This window comes from Mandrillus leucophaeus, unplaced genomic scaffold (assembly GCF_000951045.1).
Source record: "Mandrillus leucophaeus isolate KB7577 unplaced genomic scaffold, Mleu.le_1.0 Scaffold392, whole genome shotgun sequence".
NCBI classification, from domain to species: domain Eukaryota; kingdom Metazoa; phylum Chordata; class Mammalia; order Primates; family Cercopithecidae; genus Mandrillus; species Mandrillus leucophaeus.
This window is the reverse complement of record NW_012104165.1, coordinates 1,279,002-1,299,633: the sequence shown is the minus strand read 5'-3', so window position 1 is coordinate 1,299,633 and position 20,632 is coordinate 1,279,002. Positions and strand designations below refer to the sequence as shown.

Genomic DNA, 20,632 nt, shown 5'->3' with positions numbered 1-20,632 from the left:
TGAGAGGAGTGGGGAGAAGAGATATTCTTAGGAAGAGCCTCTCTCAAATAGTTTGTGTTGTTTGTTGTGATGCTCAAACCCACAGTAGCTCCAAGAGTTGGAAATGCCTCTCCTTGACTCCTCTGATTTAGGAGAAGGAAAAGAGATTTTTGTCAGTGGAAGGCTGAGATACACCGACCCTGATCAGTGCTAAAAAGGTGTCATCTTTTTAGAGTCTTGTCTCTGTGATCTGAGAGACCAAAATAGACACACCTCTATCAACTAAGATGAACCTTAAAGTTAAGGAAACAATCTTAACCTTACCTGCATGTGTTCATGTATACCTGCTTGTGTTCGATGGTTCAGGGCCTTGCTGGTAAAGTAAATTTCTAAATTCCGACGGCTACAAGAAAAGCCATATTCTTACTAAACGCCCTAATAACAGGAGCTATCAGGCAAATCCCAACTCCAATTTATAACCCAGAGCACTACAACTCCGACTGAATAGAGGACCAGCCTTACAAGCATTATTTTCTGATTAGCAATTGTAGATGTTAAGCCAGTTTCAGCCGGCTCATAGGGGCTGCATATAAATTGTCTTTGTGTCCTGTAGTTCACCTTTAGACATGAAGAGCCAAATTCTCCCTCATTTTAATGCTACCCACCCCACGCCACCCCAAAGTGAACATGGGATGTATGTTGCATCTATGTTTACTTACTGCACATGAACTCTGCTCCCCTCATAAATATATCCAGCTTTCCCCCAAACCTGCTGAATATGTATGACTTTATTGTCATACACTGTGAAGCATAAAGCCCAACTTGTTCTTTCCTTCCTGGAAGAGGGTACCTTTGGTCCACGCAAGAGACAGTCTCTTCCCAGTTTGAAAACTAGTATAACCAATAAAACCCTCTTTTCTACCATTTAGCCATTCTAGTGGTCTTTTGGATAACATTTCCAAGAGACCTGTGGCTCATGTGGGAATTACATATGTGTGAGTATATGTGTGTGTGTGTATATATATATATTACACACACCTACATACCTATGTCTGTATTTATTTCTATAAGTAACTACAGATAGTGGAACATTGAGTTCACACCAACACCTTTAATTTTAATCCAATACTGCAGGATTCATTTTGACCTTTTATTTTTTATGTTTGTAACTCCCTTCTCTGACAGTGAGAAACCTGGATGCTAATATGACCAGTGGGCTGTCTGTATCTTGGGTTCAACCAATTACAGATAAAAAAAACATTTAAAATAAAAAAACTGAAAATAACAATGCAATGTCGACCTAACAGGAAGAAGCTGAGGCACAAAATACTATTTTAAAGAGATCACTTAAGCCAAAATGAGGACAGTTATGCAGAGCCCACATAAGCAAGTGCCTTTAAGAGGAATTTATTTAGCTCAAGAGGGGAGTGTGACATGAGTGCTATTGCATATTAGTGCTTCTCTGGGTCTGATCATTTAAAGGGGCTTGCAGTCCTCAGATAAAAAGGGTTTTTTTTTCTTGACAATGATGAAAAAGATAATGCAAATAGAGAAATACATTGTAACAAATATTTACATGGCATTTACATTGTATTAGATATTATAAGTACATCTGGAAACTACTTAAAGTATACTGGGTATAGATTACATGAAAATACTATACTCTTCCATTTTATATTAGGGAAAAGAGCATCCTCAGATTTTGGTACCTGAGAGAGTCCTGGAGCCAATCCCCCAAGGATACCAAAGGATGACTGTAACTAATTATTTAATAAATCTTTCATGTATATAATCAATTTCCCCATGCCTTCTCACTTATCTCAGTTGGGCTCAGACCTCAAATGTTACAACTTGGTGAAATTGGAATGAGGCCTATGGAATAGATGGTAGCAATGTATGTGTCAATTTTTCTACCATAGTTTCCTCCTCTCACCCATGTGACACTCTCCTCACTCCACTTGGGGTCCAAGTTCACTCTAGGCTGGACTGCCACCTCCTCCTCCATCTCCTGTGGCCCCACCTAATGGTTTTTGGACTGAATTATTCAGGAATGAAGGAAGGTAGGATTTTTTAAATTTAAAAGAAAATTGCTATGGACAATGTCAGATATATGTAAGTGTAGAAAGAATATTATGACAAACTCCCATATGTGTCTCACCTAACTTCAACAATTATCATGTTTGTGCTGTTTTCTTTTTTTCTTCCTCTTTTATTTTCTGAGTATTGTAAAGCAAAATCCCAGACATTATATCAGCTTACAAGGACAAGTACTTCAGCGTGAATTTCTAACAAATAAGGACTTTTCAAAAACATAACCATAGTATCCTTATGACAACTAAATTGACAGTAATTCATGAATATCATTGTGTTTTAATTTTCCCAATTGTCTCAAATATGTCTTTTTGCAATTGTTTTGTTCTTATCAGGGTCCAAATAAGGTTTACCATTACCATTACATTTGGTTGATAAGTCTATTCAGTGTCTTTTAATCTATAGTTCCCCTTTCTCCTCTGAATGTTTATTAATGCCATTTATTTGTTGAAGAATCTAGGTCTTCCTGAGGTAGGAGTCTTCACTCGACTCCAGAAGTGGGGCTGACACCAGACCAAATTGAGAATTAGCCAAAACAGAGTAGAAGCAAAAGCACGTCTCTGTAGGACATGCTCAGCAATGTGCCATGTCAGTTTACCATTGCCATGCTACCCCTTTCCATGGCAACAACCTGATGACCAGGAAGTTACCACCCTTTCTCTAGAAATTTCTGCATAATCTGCCCCTTAATTTGAATATAATTAAAAGTGGGTATAAATATGGCTGCAGAACAGATTCTGAGATACTACTCTGTTCATGCTGCCTATTGGTTAGCCCTGCTCTGCAAAGGAGCAGTACCTCTGCTGCTGCTGTACATTACTGCTTCAATAAAAGCTGTTGTCTAATACCACTAGCTCACCTTTGAATTCTTTCCTGAATTAAGCTGAGAACCATTGATTCATTCATTTTATGAAACAAGCAAAAAGAAATAAAAAAGAAATTAAAAAAAAGGACCCTCCTGATCTAAGCCCCAGTTTGGGGGCTCACCTGTCCTGCATCATCTGGCAACCCAGATGGGATGAAGACAGCAGAGACAGTGGAGAAAGAGGCAATCAGCATGAAGGCAAGATAGTAGTAAGGCAGCGAGACAAAAGAGATGATCAGTGATCAGCAGAGAAGTGGTAATTGGCAAGAGATGATGAGAGATGGTAGTCAGCAAGACAGCAAGAGACCAGTGAGAGATGGCGATTGGTGAGAAGGTAAATGGAGAGATGGCAAAGCAGTCTGTGACTGAGGCTGCAAGAGCTCTAACAATAAAGAGCTGCCAACACTACAGAGCTATAACAGTAACCAGAGGTTCTTTTCAGAGCCATCATTTTCCCTGACAGGTGGAGCCAAGTGGATGTGTAAGGGGTCATAATGCTGCTGCCTCATATGGAACCCACTGCTCCAACCAGCAGGCCGGTGGGTTACCAGCCCCATCCTGGTCCCCCATGTGACAGCTGAGCCCACCTAAGCTGAGGAAATCGGGAGAGACTTTCACCTGGGTCCCATGTGAAAGATTGGTGAGATTGGTGAGAGCCATTTTGACTCTTGAGGATAAGTGAATGTTCCTTGTGTTCCCCTACCTCACCCCCTAATATCGGGTAAGATAGGAAGTAAAAGTCTTTGGGTAAGTGGTCAGGTAAAAGTACCCTGTTGTTTGAGTGCCTTGAAGCACATCCTTGCCACATCTTCCCCCAGTTCTTTCTCCTCTGACTCCATTTGATTGCTCCACCAGTCATTTTCAGTCCTAACATATATGTTTTGTTTTCAGTTTTTTTTTTTCTTTTGAGACCGAGCCTTGCTGTCACCCAGGCTGGAGTGCAGTGGCATGATCTTGGCTTGCTGCTACCTATGCCTCCCAGGTTCAAGTGATTCTTCTGCCTCAGCCTCCCGAGTAGCTGGGACTACAGGCATGCACCACCAGGCCCAGCAAATTTTTGTGTTTTTAGTAGAGAAGGGGTTTCACTATGTTGGCCAGGCTGGTCTTGAACTCCTGACCTCAGGTGATCCACCCATCTTGGCCTCCCAAAGTGCTGGGATTACAGGCGTGAGCCACCATGTCCAGCCTCCATGGGGTTTTCAGTATTTGGTGAGGAGACCCTCGCTGGCTGAAACTCAGGCACTCTGGGTTTTGGTATTTTCGGCTGCCCCAGCAGATGCTCTGGGGTTTTCAGCATTGACATTCCCTCTAGGATTGTGGATTACAGTCCCTACCTCTAGGAAAATATTGGTCTCGCCTTTGTCTGCCCTAAAGTTAGAAGTTACTTCCCTAATAGCCAGTTGCAGTCCCCTTCCTTTGTGCTAGCTTATAACTGCCTTGCTCAGCCCTCTTGGTTGAAGAAGCTGGGACTACCCAATCCCCTGGCATGACAGCCAAGCACCTACAGCAGTAAACAAGTGGCCACCCAAACATTTTTTTTCAGTGTCTCTGCTGGTAGGTAGGTTCTCCAGCAAGTCAGGGCCTCCGAGATTTCCCCCTGGGCAACCCCTTTTCCTTTCTCCCTTCCATTGTCACCATTTGTTTAGCCTCTCTCCGCATAACACTTGCTGTCTGCAAAATTTAGGTTCAACATTCTACTGCCCATTCATAGCTCAGCTCATAATGCACCTTCGTAACACTTTGCTCCCTCAATTATGCCTTCTCTGTAGAATAAAGTGAGAAATTAAAAGGGAAAAGTAACTAGGCATTTGCTAAACTTAGGCTAACTAGGCCAGGCGTGGTGGCTCATGCCTGTTATCCCGGCACCTTAGTAGGCTGACGTGGGTGAATCGCTTGAGCCCAGGAGTTTGAGACCAGCCTGGGCAACATGGCGAAACCCTATTTCTACTAAAAACACAAAAATTAGCAGGGCATGGTGGCGGGCACCTGTAATCCCAGCTACTTGGAAGGCTGAGGCATGAGAATCACTTGAACCTGGGAGGTGGAGGTTGCAGTGAGCCAAGATCGTGCCATTGCACTCCAGCCTGGGTGACAGAGTGAGACTCGTTCTTAAAAAGTAAGATAAAATAAACTTAGGGTAATTGAAACCCCTGTAGATATTTTTATTAAACATGGGGACAACGGTGAGCATCCCAAGAGACTCGCCACTAGGGTGGCTTGTAGACAACTGGAGTAAATTTAAACTAGAGAAAGAACCTAGGCAGGGTTCTTTACATCATAGTGATATTTAACAAGTAGATTTGCTCTCTAAAAAGAAAGGAAAATAGAGATCTCTTATGCACAGGCTTCTGTGGCTCTATAGTGGTTCACATTACTTCCAGACACCAGAAAGCCACACCTAAGGGATGCTCTCCAAGCAGCTCCCCTGTAGGAGGCCTATGCCCTGTCTGAAGTCTCCTCAGTCCTATTCTGAGGGTAGTCCCATTAGTTTTCTAATGAAGGATTCTAACTCAAGGTCATCAGGCACCCCTTCCCCTTATCCAACTAGCCCAAGCCCTTACCCCCCAGGGCCCAAAAAAGTAAGCCCAACCAGGACCACCAGGAGTAGGGCCCCATATAAGCCCCTAAAGTCAAACCTACGTCCATTGCAGGAGGTAGCTGATGGAAATGGAGGAACACTTAGAGTACAAGGGGCATTGTCTATCTATAATTTGGTTTTATACAAGGAAAAATTTGGCCAGTTTTCAGAGAATCAAAAAAAAAAAAAAAAGGTTTATACATTTTACCATATTCTTTGATTTCACTTGTCATGACTTGCAAGTATTGCCATTTGCTTGCTGTGCCATGAAAAGAAAAAAACTGAAGGAAAATTGTGTGGTTAAGCCAGTCATTTACGACAAGGTTATAGAAATAACTCAGGGAAAATGAGAAAATCCCACTCTATTTCAGGGTCATTTTGGTGAAACACTCAGAAAATATACTAATGCAGACCCAGACTCCCAAAAAGGACAAGCTCTCCTAGGTATGCATTTTATTACTCAATCTGCCCCTTACACTAGGAGGAAGTTACAAAAAGCAGCAATAGGACCTCAAACCCCTATGAGCCTTTTAAATGTGGCCTTTAAAGTTTACAACAATAGGGACAGGGCAAAAGCGGTTTAACAATAGCCAAAAGTGCAATTATTAGCAAATGCTTTAAGTAACCTGACCCTTCAGGGTTACCCATCCTGAAAAAGTGTCATAAGATGGGTATCTGGAATGCCCAGAGAAGACCCCCTGACTTGCCAGCCCCAGTGTATAGATTATTTACTAGCCAAACAAGATGTAGTCTGTCCAGTTATTAATAAAACCTGCTGCACATGTATTAACAACTCTGAACAGGTTGAGTTTAACTTTCACAAGATCTATAAGCAAGCTACCCGGTTACATATCTATAATCAGGGCACTGACTCCAACTATATCTGGTCAATTATCAAAAGTGCCGTTCAAAGTCTCACCTAGTTTTTCTCTCTCCTAGGACCTTTAATAGCCATCTTGTTATTACTAATCTTTGGCCCTTGCTTGTTTAACCTCTTTATAAAATCTGTGTCTTCTAAATTACAACAGTTCCAGATAAAGAAAATGCTGTCAAAAGGCTTCCAACCCATCCCATCTACTGATCCAGAAAATAAAAGCATCCTGCCCTTAGATATGGTATCCAGAGATTTGTACTCTTCCAGTGCTAGGCAAGGCCTATACCCATAAACTAAGCAGGAAGCAGTTACAGAAGATGGACCACTGCCCTTCTGCAGCCTGCTTAAAATTAAGAAGGCATATCTAATCTCTGAGGGAGGAATGAGGTAGGAGGCAGAATTCAACTCCAGAAGTGGGGCTCCAACACCTGACCAAATTGAAGACTAGCTAAGAGGGAAGAGGCAAAATCACCTCTCCACAAGACACACCCACCAATGTGCAATGTCAGTTTACCATTGCCATGGCAACACAAAGAAGTTGCCACCCCTTTCCATGGCAATGACCAGGTGTCTCAGAAGTTAACACCCCTTTTCTAGAAATTTCTGCATAATTGGATGCTTAATTTGCATATAATTAAATGTAGGTATAAATGTAACTGCAGAACTGCTTCTGAGCTGCTACTCTGGGCACACTGCCTAGGGGGTAGCCCTGCTCTGTAAGGAGCAGTACCTCTGCTGCTGCTGTACACTGACACTTCAATAAAAGTTGTTGCCTCATACCACTGGCTTGCCCTTGAACTCTTCCCTGGGCAAAGCAAAGCACCCTCTTGAGCTAAGCCCTAATTTTGGGGCTCACTTGTCCTGCATCATTCTGTTCTATAGAATATCCCACATGCTGGATTTGGCTGATTGATTTTTTAAAGTGTCATTTAATTCCTTAACTCTCAAACTCACCTGCATGTTGGAATCATCTAGGAAAGTTGGCCAGGCATGGTGACTCACACCTGTAATCCCAGCACTTTGGGAGGCTGAGGTGGGTGGATCACTTGAGGCCAGGAGTTCGAGACAAGCATGGTGATGCATGTCTGTAATCCTAGCTATTCAGGTGGCTGGGGCACTAGAATCACTTGAACCCAGGAAGCAGAGGTTGCAGTGAGCCAAGATTGTGCCACTGCACTCCATCTCTGGGTGACACAGGAAGACTCTGTCGCAAAACAAACAAAAACAACAAAAAGATGTTATTCATGCCTGAGTCCCATCCTGTGACACTCTGATTTAATTGATCCTGCTTGCAGTCTAGGTATCAGGATGTTTTAAAAGCTCCCCAGTGATTTTCTGTGACAGAGTGTGAAAACTGCTAACTTAACTTGTTTCTGTAAATATTAGGATCTAGAAACTTACTTATATTCAAGTTTACTTATAAGGATACTTCAGGGGCACTGCCCTCTACCTTCTGTGGTAGCTCATCAAGAGAAAGATATTTTGTAGCAGTTTTCATTTGCAACAGTCTTTGGGACCTCTCATTTTCTGAAGTTCTTTCCCTTCCTAATCCTTGGAACACAGAGGCATAGGCAGAGAAAGAAAAACTCAGGGAAGTACTGACATGGTATTTTTTCCCCTAATAAATTACTGAACTTGCATTTTGTAGCTTCTCCATTCCACTGGGCAGAAAGGGGCTTACTGAAGTGTCCAGCCAAATAACTTACAGTCAATTACGGCTTAAAATCGAGTCCCATCTAGTTCAAAGAATTCTCAAGGCTTTCTCCTATTATAGGATAGGCCTAGTTTATCACATGCCAGGCATTGTTCTAAGCAGTTTACACAAGAGTGCTCTCAATATTATCTAATCCCTACTAATGCCTGTAACATCCCTATCTACTATTACTTTCCCTATTTACAGATTGGAAAAGTCGGGCACAGGGAGGGTAAATAATTTACCAAGCTCACCCAGCCAGTTAGTGGTAAAACCAGGATTACACAGGTAACCTGGCTATCTGTGTATCTAGCCACTGTGCTTGACTGTGAATGGGGGCTGGGAAGAAACAGGAAGGAAGAAAGCAGAAGAGAATGGGGTCCCTCAAGCCAGAGACTAGAGAGTTTCTGAAGGTGGAGAGAAGCATAAGCCTGATTGCCAGAGAAGCAGTCACAGGATGTGCAAAGTGGTGAGGGGGGAGTGGGACACTGTGTTAAGGATTAGTGGGAGGTGAAGGCTACAGTTGGGGTGGGGGGGGCTTTCTTTCAAGTAGTTTGACCTTAATGAGGAGGAAAAAAAGTGACAGATTAAGGGGGTGAGTGGGGAAGGACCAAGGGCAGCCACTGCTCACTCCAGGCAAGTGCCTGGTGATGTGTTCCGCTGCTTTGATGTTTCTGGTCCTCTTGCCAGAGTTTTTAGGGCTCTGGGGAACCCCTGCTTTCCAGCTCAATTTTAGTGTTAATTTTATGCCAGCTGCTTAAGCAAGCTTTACATAGGAAAGAAATATGAGCCACAGCGGCATCCTTCCAGGATTTAAAGGCTCAGTCCTATTTCTTATGATCCAGTGTATGTCATCCTTTCCTTCTCTTTCCCTTAACTGCCTTCCCTTGTGTGGTGGTAAGGACAGGGTAGCTAAAGGGTTAACTCGGAGACAACCACTGAGAGAAGCTTCCTAGAGAGCCCAGGAAGTTGCCTTAGTTGCCAGCGAGGCTTCCTGTGCTCCAGCTTCAACTTCCCTCCTGTGTCTGGAGAGTGAGCACTTTCACTTCCAGACATCCTTTGGGGATACTTACTGTGGGATTCAGAGTGAAGTGCAGAGGACAACCCTGCAAGGGCACGGACTATAAGAGAGATCTGTGCAGCTGCGCCTCAGGAGTGTCCTGGGCCTCTGGGCATGAGAGGAGGGGGACCACTTGCAGTTTTACTGGACAATTTACCACCTTTCCAGAATCCTCTGAAGATATACAGGTCGCAACTAGAGTGAGACCTGAGTACTGCCTTGGGTCAGAATGGCTAGAGAACCGAGAAAAAACGCAGCCCTGGACGCCCAGTCTGCAGAAGACCAGACGGGGCTTCTGACCGTGAAGGTAGAGAAGGAGGAAGCTTCCGCCTTGACGGCGGAGGTGAGCGCATCCTGCAGCCCTGCTCGGGGCCCCGAACGCTCCCGCCAGCGCTTCCGAGGCTTCCGCTACCCGGAGGCTGCGGGTCCCCGCGAGGCGCTGAGCCGGCTCCGAGAGCTCTGCCGACAATGGCTGCAGCCTGAGATGCACAGCAAGGAGCAGATCCTGGAGCTGCTGGTGCTGGAGCAGTTCCTGACCATCCTGCCTGGGAATCTGCAGAGCTGGGTGCGGGAGCAGCATCCAGAGAGCGGGGAGGAGGTGGTGGTGCTATTGGAGTATTTGGAGAGGCAGCTGGATGAACCGGCGCCGCAGGTAGAAAGAACAGGTTTAGTATCTGAGCGCTGTGGTCTGTTTCCTCCTGAAATCCCAGATCGGAGTGAGGGGCATTCCTTTAAGATCCAGGAGTTCTCCATCTCTTTTTGTACTGTGAACGTCCTTGGCAGTAAGGTGAAGTCCCTGGACTCCTTCTCAGAATTATGTTTTTAAATATATAAAGAAACTATAAAGGATTACAAAAGAACACAACCATAATGACATACAGTTAGCAAAGAGTTAAATTTGTATTAAAGTAATATATGTGGATTTTTATTAGTGCACTAAATAATAAGACCTAGGGACAGGGCTTATAATTGGCAATTTCAGAATGGTGATAAGCATCTATTTGCCTGGTTGTAATGTGATGTGAAAACATGTGCAGGTTCTATTGGTGACAAAGTCCTGGGTACTGCTTATGCTACCTTGATTTGTTGCTTCCATTCATAGTTGAAGGAAATGTTAACTCTCTCTTAAAGACCAGTAAAAATAAGATTAGTTTTTGTCCTGTCTAAGTTCATGGACCACTTGGGAGAAAGTCCATGGACCACTGGTTATGAACCTCTGGTAGAAAGTGGGCCGATTTTTACCTCCATGTTCTTCCCTGTTTTATGAGGGACTATTTCCTCTTCGCATTGTCCTGTGTCCCTGTGCACATACCCTCAGAGGACCTGTGTGGCCAAAGCCTTCTAACTGGTGAGCTGGATACCGAGGTTCTTGACTTAGGTCTATTGCACCCGAGCCCTGTAGCAGTGGGAAGTCATTATAAATCTCTTAGCTTCATTCTTCATAAAAGATGTGGGAAATTCTGAGCTGCACATGAGACAGCAACTTGAAAACTGTAATTTAGCTATAAATGTCTGGAGGAAACTTGCTTTTAATGAGGACATAACTATGTGCCAGGCCCTATGTTAGGTGATTTCACATACTGTGATCTTATTTACTGGTCTCCAAAACCCCATAAAGTAGAAATTATTATCCTCATTTTTCAGATTAGAAAATATATTAGTATTCTTTGGGAATTTAGCACCAGTGTCCAAAGGGTTTTCGTAAACACACAGATGTATATGATGAGGGAGCCTAGAGTAATGGTAAGACCACAGGATCTGGAGTCATTCTGTCTGAGCTCCCATCCTAGCATTGCCACTTATTGAAGCAGCTTGCTTAAAAGCACCTTGCCCAGGCTGGGTGACAAGGGCAAGCTGCTTAAACACTGTCCACCCTTGGCTGGGCACAGTGGCTCATGCCTGTAATCCCAGCACTTTGGGAGGCCGAGGCAGATGGATCACCTGAGATCGGGAGTTCAAGACCAGCCTGACCAACATGGAGAAACCCCATCTCTACTAAAAATACAAAAAGTAGCGGGGTGTGGTGGCACATGCCTGTAATCCCAGCTACTAGGGAGGCTGAGGCAGGAGTATCACTTGAACCCCGGAGGCAGAGGTTGCGGTGAGGCGAGATCATGCCATTACATTCCAGCCTGACCAACATGGAGAAACCCCGTCTCTACTAAAAATACAAAAAGTAGCTGGGTGTGGTGGCACATGCCTGTAATCCCAACTACTGGGGAGGCTGAGGCAGGAGAATCGCTTGAACCCTGGAGGTGGAGGTTGTGGAGAGGCGAGATCATGCCATTACATTCCAGCCTGGGCAACAAGAGTGAAATTCCATCTCAAAAAAAAAAAAGAAAAGACACAACAACAACAAAAATGCTGTCCACTCAAGAGAGAGGATCAGGGCCACATCTCCGTTTTCAGCAACTTATCACAAAAATCCAAAATAATAGCTCATAGGGTTGTTGTCTATATGAATTGTGTTAATATCATAAGGCTTTCAGAAACAGTGCCTAGAAAATAGAAATCACTTGCACATGGAAAACATAGAAATGTTGGGTAGATAACTAAAAATAATGACTTATAGGTTCCAGTTGGTGACCAAGGGCAAGAAATGCTCTGTTGCAAGATGGCACTGTTGACACAAACTCAAGGGTCTCAAAGTAACCAATGCCAACCAGTGAAGGCTCTGTTCAAGCATGAATCTCTGGGATCCCAGCCCTTACAAGACAGAGGTGAGTATTCTCTTCTGGGTTGTATGAATTCTATAGACTTCATCCAATTTCATTTAAGGATCACTCAAAAGATCCATTTACAGTTTATATGCTCTTTACAGAGAGACTCTATTTTAAGACTGAGTCTAAAAGAGAAATTTCAAACCAAACTAGGACATAGTAAATCCTATTTTATTAAAATTGATGTCTAGAAATAATCAGTTTTTTAAACAACATGGTGATCTCCGTTCATTAAAGATATATTTAGGGAGCCCTCATCTGTGGTAGCCAGTGTTGTAGGTACTGGAGAGAGAGCCACCAATAAGACAGAATTCTTGCTTTGATGGAGCTTACATTCTAGCAGGGAGGATAGCAAATAATAATATAATTTTTGATATTGGTAAGTGCTATGAAGAAAGTAAGGCAGAATTTGTAAAGCCAGCCAGAACATTCCAGAGATAGTAGGACTACTACAAATAGAAGAGTGTAAATCTAAACCCTGTAAAATCTATAACTAGAAGAGTGAAAATCACTTAACAGGAAGCAGCTGTGTGTTCCATGCTGTTCCTCACGTGCTGTGAATATCTGGGTCGATTCCTAAGACATACAACACTTGGACATGCCATCCAACATGCAATCTTTGTTTCTCAGCAGAGTTCCTTGCCTAAACCAACTTGTTTTCTGCCCCTTGTGAATTGACTTATTGTAGGGAAACCTAAGGTTTCTTCTACTTCTCTTTTGAGTCTGAGCAAGTTCTATTTAAGCAGTCTTCCATTTCCTCCTTTCTGGACCAAGCCTTATTTGACTCCTCCTAGTTTTTCCTTTTTCTTTTTCTTTTCTTTTCTTTCTTTCTTTTTTTTTTTTTTTTTTGAGATGGGGGTCTCACTCTGTTACCCAGGCTAGAGTGCAGTGGTGAGACCTTGGCTCACTGCAACCTGTATCCCAGGCTCAAGCAGTCCTCCCACCTCAGCCTCCTGAGTAGCTGGGACCGCAGGCCCAGGCCACTACACCCACCAATTTTTTGTAATTTTGGTTCAGACAGGTTTCTCCAGGTTGCCTAGGATGGTCTCAAACTCCAGAACTCAGGCAACCCACCTGTCTCAGCCTCCCAAAGTGCTGGGATTACAGGGATGAGCCACTGTGCCTGGCCTCCTCCTAGTTTTTCATACCTGAAGTAGAAAGCATCCTAATGTCTACTAAAGACATTTTAACCAAAACAAAACAAAAACAAAAAACCCTCTTTACTCCCCATCTCCTAGCAAAATTCAAAACCCAAAGGTCTTCAAATGGAAAGCTTTGTTATGTTGCTTTCATTTCACCACTCCTACCAAGGATTCTGCACGTGGTTTTTGTATATCTGCAGAGCACACCAGATTTCTTTCGGCCCTAGGGCTTAAGCTGGTGGGAATCAGGCATTTTTGGAAGGAACACATTCTGTATAAACTTATTGGCAATAACTTACTGCCCCAGTTTCTGAACTTGGATTTTGCAAGGCAGGGAGGCTGAATACTAGGGTAGTTCTCATCCAGAGCTTCTTTCCTTCTTAGTTCTCCAGGTTCCTGGGCTTGCCCAGGGAGGGTGCTGCAGAGAAGATGCAATGGTAGCTTCCAGGCTCACTCCAGGGTCCCAGGTGAGCTGGAGCTCCTCTCCCTCCCCAGCACCCCATACCTTTCACTACTGTTGGGCTCCGCATTAGGTTCCTCCCTCCCCGGTCCTACCCCACCCCTATCCTAGATCTATATGGATTTGAGTTTTCTCATCTATCCCAAAGTTGCCTATTATTGTCTACCATCATTTTGGTGCCCACCTAAGAGGATTTTCCTGTTTCACAACAACCTTGGAATGTTATTTGTGCTTCTCAGATCTTTCCTACTACATTTCTTAGGTCAGCCTCTTCCTCAATGTGATTTTTCTTCTTCAACAAGGGCAGTTCCGCAAAAGCAAATGGAAGGTTTTGTTGGGATGGTCATTCTGTTTTGCTTTTTAAAATATAATAAGCTGTGCTGTTGGTGGGGGATATAAAGGCCTGGCCCTTGCCCTCAAAGAACTTATACCTGAAAGGTCAGATAAGGCATAGTCTCTTAAAGTTATTTATATTACAATATGAACAATCTTTTCTCAACCTAGATTTCAATTTACTATGCAGCCTTTCATGTCCTGCTTGAAGATCTCAGTGTTTAAGGCTCTGTAGTATCCTTTTTTCCCCTAATTTTTCTCCCTTCAGTCCTAGATTTCATTGTATTTTTAAAACTATTAATGTAAATGAACCTCTACCCTCACTTTGCCAAAGCATACTGCGAATCTTTTGAAAATTTTCAACATAGTTCCATTCCTTTTGCTGCATTGACCCTTGTTTTCCAAACCTTTTCACTTTCTGGACTGTTTCGATATTTATTGAAAGTACTTATTCTAAAATGTGTGTAATATTTCTTTCATTTGGCAGGTGTTTTTGGTAATGTTATTAGAGATAAAGCTAAATCGGTGTAGGTGTGCCACACTTGCTCTTTAAAGGTGATGTTCATTCTTTGCTTTGGGAGTAATTTTAGGCTAGAGGAGCTAGTTAGGACTACCTATTGTTTTAGGGGTTGCTGAAAATGGAAGATGTGGCTCTGACCCTCTCTCCTGGGTGGACACAGCTGGATTCATCTCAGGTGAACATCTACAGAGATGAAAAGCAGGAGAACCATAGCAGCCTGGTCTCCCTTGGTAAGACTGAGACACTAATTTGTCTTAAGATTGCTTGGCATTCTTTTGTGTATTAGAACCTATTGGGCTGTTAGAAGCTGTTGAGTCCCCATTATGTTTGGATTCAGAATCACCATTCCTGAAAGTCTGTTACTGACTACTAGCTTCTTACTCCTTCTGACCTTGCTTTCTCCTCTGCTATGCCATTGTTCTAGTTAGGATAAGTGGGGTGAAATTGACACAACTCCTAGCACAGGTCTGGCTCATAGGAGATGCTCAGTAAATGTTGATGTCCTCTTGTTCTTATCCCTGACTGAAGAGGAAAGCTGGGGGGCCTCTTCAGGAAATGAGCCATGGATTCAGAATGTGAGAGTCAGAAGCAACCTTAGACATCAACTACAGACCCTGACCTTAGGGTTGAGGGTGCAGAGGCGTAAATTACCTCAATTGTTTGAAATTTCATAGCTTATTGGTGGCATGGTGGGGATTCTAACTCAGAACTCCTAGTGCCAGTGCCAGCTCTGTTTGAGAACTTTGCCTCTGCCTGGGGCACAGTTAGAGACGACAGCCCATGTCATTGATCCATCACCAGTTTCTAGTCTTTGCTTTTGTCATTTCTGGCAGATGCTTCAGAAATCCTTCTCCTTGCCCTGTTACTATCACCCTCTGCTCAGCCCTTTCAAAATCTAATCCTAGGTGCATGGCCCTGCCTTACTATTCTTAGAGCTTAGAACCACCACATATGTCCCCTGCATAGTCCTGGGTCCTCACCACTTTCCCTCCATTCCCAGTTTGAACCCTTCCAGTGGCCCCATTCTCATTCTTAGGTCTCCCTCCTCCCCAGCACCCCTGTTCTCCCCTTTTATTCCCATCCTTATTCTAGCACTTAAATCCTCATCCTGGGCATATATAGACTTCTGTAATTCTTGCTTCCCTGGTGCTCATCACAGAGCTTTCCTTCCATGGCAGGGCATAACCCACGGTTGCTGGCCATTTGTTGTTTCAGGTGGTGAAATACAGACTGAGAGCAGGGGCTTGCCTCCAGTCAAGAAGCTTTCAAAAAAGGAGCATGGGAAGATATGCCACCTGAGGGAAGACATTGCCCAGAATCCTACATGTGCAGAAGCTGGTGAACAGGAGGGCAGGTTACAAAGAAAACAGAAAAATGCTGTAGGGAGTAAGCGACATTATTGCCATGAATGTGGAAAGAGTTTTGCTCAAAGTTCAGGCCTGACTAAACACAGGAGGATCCACACTGGCGAGAAACCATATGAATGTGAAGACTGTGGGAAGACCTTCATTGGGAGCTCTGCCCTTGTCATTCATCAGAGAGTTCACACTGGTGAGAAACCATATGAGTGTGAAGAATGTGGTAAGGTCTTCAGTCACAGCTCAAATCTTATCAAACACCAGAGAACCCACACTGGGGAGAAGCCCTATGAGTGTGATGACTGTGGGAAGACCTTCAGCCAGAGCTGCAGCCTCCTTGAACATCACAAAATTCATACTGGGGAGAAGCCATATCAGTGCAATATGTGTGGCAAAACCTTTAGGCGGAATTCACATCTCCTGAGACATCAGAGGATTCATGGTGATAAAAATGTTCAGAATCCTGAGCATGGGGAGTCCTGGGAAAGGCAGGGTAGGACAGAAAGCCAGTGGGAAAATATTGAGGCTCCCATGTCTTATAAATGTAATGAGTGTGAGAGAAGTTTCACCCGGAATAGAAGTCTTATTGAACATCAAAAAATCCACACTGGTGAGAAACCCTATCAGTGTGATACATGTGGAAAAGGTTTCACTCGAACTTCATACCTTGTTCAACATCAGAGAAGCCATGTAGGGAAAAAAATTATTTCACAGTGACCCATAGTATTCATGCCAACACTGGTGCTCATTTGTCACTGAACTGAAGCCACCCTGGAGCCCTTAATGGTTACAGAAGTTGTGGACCAGGGCTTTATTTACCACTATACATCATTGGGTATGGGAAAATGTTGTCTGGCTGAGATGATGAGTTATCTTCTACATTCTAGAAAGTGATTGGAAGAAGAAGTCATTTGATAGGAGGCCATGGGAGAGTCGTCTGAAAGTTGTAGGACCTAAAATAGTTTGTTCTCACCCAGTGGATTTAAATGGCCTTCTGGACTTGTTAATTGCCCTCAGCTAGCACTTTTGGACATCTGGTTGGATGGCTCTGATCTGGGGGGCTGCTGCTCTGACCATTCATTTTGCCTCTAATGAATCTTTCACATATTGGTCAGATCAATGAGGTCTTTTACTCTTCATTGTGCCTTGTATGATAGGTGCTAATAAACATCTATTAAATGTACCAGTAAAATGACCTTTGTAGCTCCAAAAATTTGATGTCTGTATTTCTGAGAAATTTCTAACTTATGCCATTTTTGTTTATGTATTCTTCTCTGAGGTTCTAGATTCTGGGTCAATCTAGTGTATTTGTTGCCATGTACATATTGTTTTCAGAATTGGGGTGGGGGAATCCATATTTCTCTACCATGATAGTACAGATGAGAAGAATGCCTTAAACAGCTTCTTTATCATTAAGACATTGTGAAATTGCTCCATCCATAGAACTCCACTGTTTAGTCAATGTTAATTATGTTAGTTTACATTAATTTTGCTACGCTTTAGGGGGAATCTTTCACATTCAGGTAAATAAAAATCAACCTATCAAGTTAGATCAAAATGATTATTATGAATTTTGAAGACATTCTGTAAGACTTACCATCTTGTTTCTTACCTTTTAGTTATCTTGGTCCTAACAAAGTGCTAAGACGTCATCTGTGTCCGTCTTCCCCAGTTTATAGCTGACTGTGCATCAAGGCTTATGCCAGCTAAGCTTAAACTTTCTCCAGGTCCGAAGATTCATACCAAATATTTATAATTATTATTCATGGTTTCAAAACTGCACTATCAGTTGGGGACAGGAAGATCAGGTTAGAGGCAGCCTACAAGGAGAGAAACTCACGTCTTGAGTGGTAGGAGAAAATGTATCTGTTCAGGCTGGGTGCCATGGCTTACACCTGTAATCCCAGCACTTTGGGAGGCTGAGGCGGGCAGATCACATGAAGTCAGAAGTTTAAGAGACCAGCCTGGCCAAGATGGTGAAACCCCATCTCTTCAAAAAATACAAAAATTAGCTAGGCATGGTGACACATGCCTGTAATCCCTGCTACTTGGGAGGCCAATGTAGGAGAATTGCTTGAACCTGGGAGATTGAAGTTGCAGTGAGCCGAGATGGTGCCACTGCACTTCAGCCTGGGTTTCAGAGTGAGACTCTGTCTCAAAAAGAAAAAAAAGAAAATGTGTCTGTTCAGAAGCACATTGGGAATCCTAGGTATCTGATGAAAAGGATTTCACAATATCCAAAGTGTTGATATGTGATGTCAAGGCTCAATGCTGTGAGTTATTCACAGGAAATAAGAATGTTTTGATATCTTCTGTTTTCATCCAAATCACCTGTGTGCTTAAAGACTGATTTCTGAAGTGCTCAAGTGCCTATTACCATCTTCCAGCATTGCCAGATTTTCATGAATGGATTCTGCTTCTGATGAATTACCTGACCATGTTTTATTCAGTCACCAGCATAGTGTTCTTGTCTATTCTCAAATACCCTTTCTGGATTTCTGCTCTGAAATACCACAGGCTGACCAGAGACTTTCAAAACCATAAAGCTCTGCCTTTATTAGTTCCCTACAATCATTAATTGCCTTCATTATCTCCTTCTTTTCAGTCTAATTTAAAACTTCTTTAGCATTCGAAAGTTCTGTAGACTTTCTCCACTCAATCTTTTCTAGCTTTTTAATTTCTTTAAAATCAGCTTTATTTATGTTATTTCCACAAAGCTAGCCACTTTCTTTTCTCCTTTTTTACTTTTCCTAAATATTTGCTAATAGCTCTGATTTTACACACTCAAACTCATTACAGACAACTCTATTCACTTTTCTGTGGTATTTGTTTCTGATGTTACATGAAGAGATACATGTGAAAGCTTTTTACAAACCAGAAAGTATTATACGAATATAACTTCCTGAGATTAACTAAGGACCACTGTGCCTCCTTTCACTCCTGCGCCTCCAAGCCTAAAAGTCTTCTCTGTAGCGGAGGGAAATATTGTTGAAAAGTACTTTTCAGTGTCTGCTATGCTAGACAAGGGAAGAAATAAAGCCTCTATTTGTGTGTGTGTGTATATACACACTTGGGCTTAGGCCTTTAGTACAATCAGGTTGGTAAGATTTGCACACAAATAAGGCAGTGCAATGATAAATGCCTTATGAGTGGTAAACTGAGGCTTGTAGAAATTCGGAGAAGGAAAATGATACTTCCAGCTGTGCAAGCTGTTATTATTATATGGACAGCTTTACATGTTAGAAAGCTGAATGGACTCACAACTTTGTCTAATTGAGTAAATAAAGCAAATTTTAAGAGATAGGGACATTGTAGGAGCCTTCAGTGCCAGAGCAAAAAGTTTAAATTTTATTCAGTAAGCACTAGGGAGCCATGATATTTCATAATCAAAATATTATCTAGGAAACTTTATCTGGTATATTATATGATATCAAGTAAGAAAATTATTTTGCTTACAGTCTTTTAGATACTCCACTTTTGTATAAAACAGAGGTATGTGTTTATAAATAGCTGAACTATAAAATGGGTTTATCTGTAGCCTATTGAAAAGGATGGCCAAAAAAGTTTATTTTCCAGTGAAATCAGATCCAGTAAAATAAACTATTTAGTTAAGATATAAGCAGTATATAAAGCACAATAAAATGTCACTTTTCATATTTTCTTAAATTGTTTTTAGGAATTTTAGTGGTGACTAGTCTGCCATTCTATTTCATTTCTGTAACCGAAGCAGTGCAGAAATCCTCTATTTTCTTTTTTCTCCCTTTGCTTGAATAGTAACTGGTTATAGCGTTTTTTTCTACTTTGAAAGAATGAATGGTTATAATGAAAAAAGCTTTTGATGAATGGCACTCTTGGATTTGTTCTTAATTTTGGCAAAGATGTATATAATTCTGCAAAAGACTTTCTCTGCCTCTTCCTTTAGTGGAAAAAAAAAAAAAAAAAGTAGGAGTGACAACTTACCTCACAGGATTCTGAGGATCTGCTTATACAAATAAGAAGTGCTATGTAAAAACTCTGGAAATGTTGCTAATTGGTAGAGAAGCTGAGATTGAACACTTTGTTAATGGAAACCTCCATATAAAGGAATTATAATTATTTAATAGTAAAAACTATATTTTAAAAATATCCTGTAACTGTTTGACAGTAATGGTCTTCTTATCTTCTAATAATTTCCCAAACCTACATGGTACCATTTCCTCAATTATTCATAAGAACTTTAACCACTAAGTAAATTCAATTTATCTACTTTTCTCTAAATACCTGTTTTAGTCCATTTTTTGTTTTTCCTCATAATAGTCAAAATTGGGTCTGATAGATTTAAATGAGGAAGCTTTATTTTTCAGTCAGCTTTGTATAAGTAGTTTCTCTTTTGTACATTTCAAAGGGAGTTCCTATGACAGAACTTTTTTGGGATGAGTACTTTCCACGACTACTTTCTTGTGAACTTTTTTTTTATATGTATCTTGTTCTCTTATTATAGAAATATCCTTTCATTGTTGTATTTACCCAGATTTCTTACTTGGTTTCTGGCATTTGCGGTCCCCTTCTATTTACAATATCAACCAATGACCCTGGAATTTGAATGCAGTAAGATTTCCTGGACTCCTTTCTGAATTAATGGTTGAACACTGGGGTATATTCCTGCCTGTTCTGTGTATGTTGTTGAATTGGAAGATTACCCAAAATCCTCTGCACATTTTTTCAAATTCCTGTTTTTATTGCCATTTCTAAGGTTGGTACTTCAAGGTTTTCAGGGATCTAGGAAAGCAATCCTAATGTAACTTACTTGTATACAAGTAATAAACCATATGATTATTCCTTTCCTCTGAATGAATTATTAAATAAGACAACAGACTGCATAATTTCCAAACTGTCAGAATAATAACTATCATTTCAGGTATTAACTAAAGCATTAAAACCTTTAACAATTTTCTCCCTTTTTTTCTCTCCCACCAGTTC

The 20,632-nt window shown here is 42.0% G+C and overlaps 1 protein-coding gene across 4 annotated transcripts in view; it reads left to right on the top strand.

Moving 5' to 3' along the window:
- Positions 1 to 18,585, top strand: part of ZKSCAN4 (zinc finger with KRAB and SCAN domains 4) — a 32,212-nt gene extending 13,627 nt beyond the window's left edge. The window contains exons 1-5 of one of the 4 annotated variants that reach the window (XM_011991219.1): positions 8,426 to 8,549; positions 11,713 to 11,860; positions 13,387 to 13,469; positions 14,422 to 14,545; positions 15,531 to 16,876. In XM_011991219.1, the coding sequence (XP_011846609.1) occupies positions 8,538 to 8,549; positions 11,713 to 11,860; positions 13,387 to 13,469; positions 14,422 to 14,545; positions 15,531 to 16,390 (1,227 nt within the window). In that variant the 5' untranslated portion in view covers positions 8,426 to 8,537 and the 3' untranslated portion in view covers positions 16,391 to 16,876. Of the gene's footprint in view, positions 1 to 8,425; positions 8,550 to 9,056; positions 9,793 to 11,712; positions 11,861 to 13,386; positions 13,470 to 14,421; positions 14,546 to 15,530 lie in introns of those variants that run through there. The other 3 variants (XM_011991218.1, XM_011991221.1, XM_011991220.1) reach the window with 3 other exon arrangements.
- The last annotated feature ends 2,047 nt before the right edge of the window (positions 18,586 to 20,632 follow it).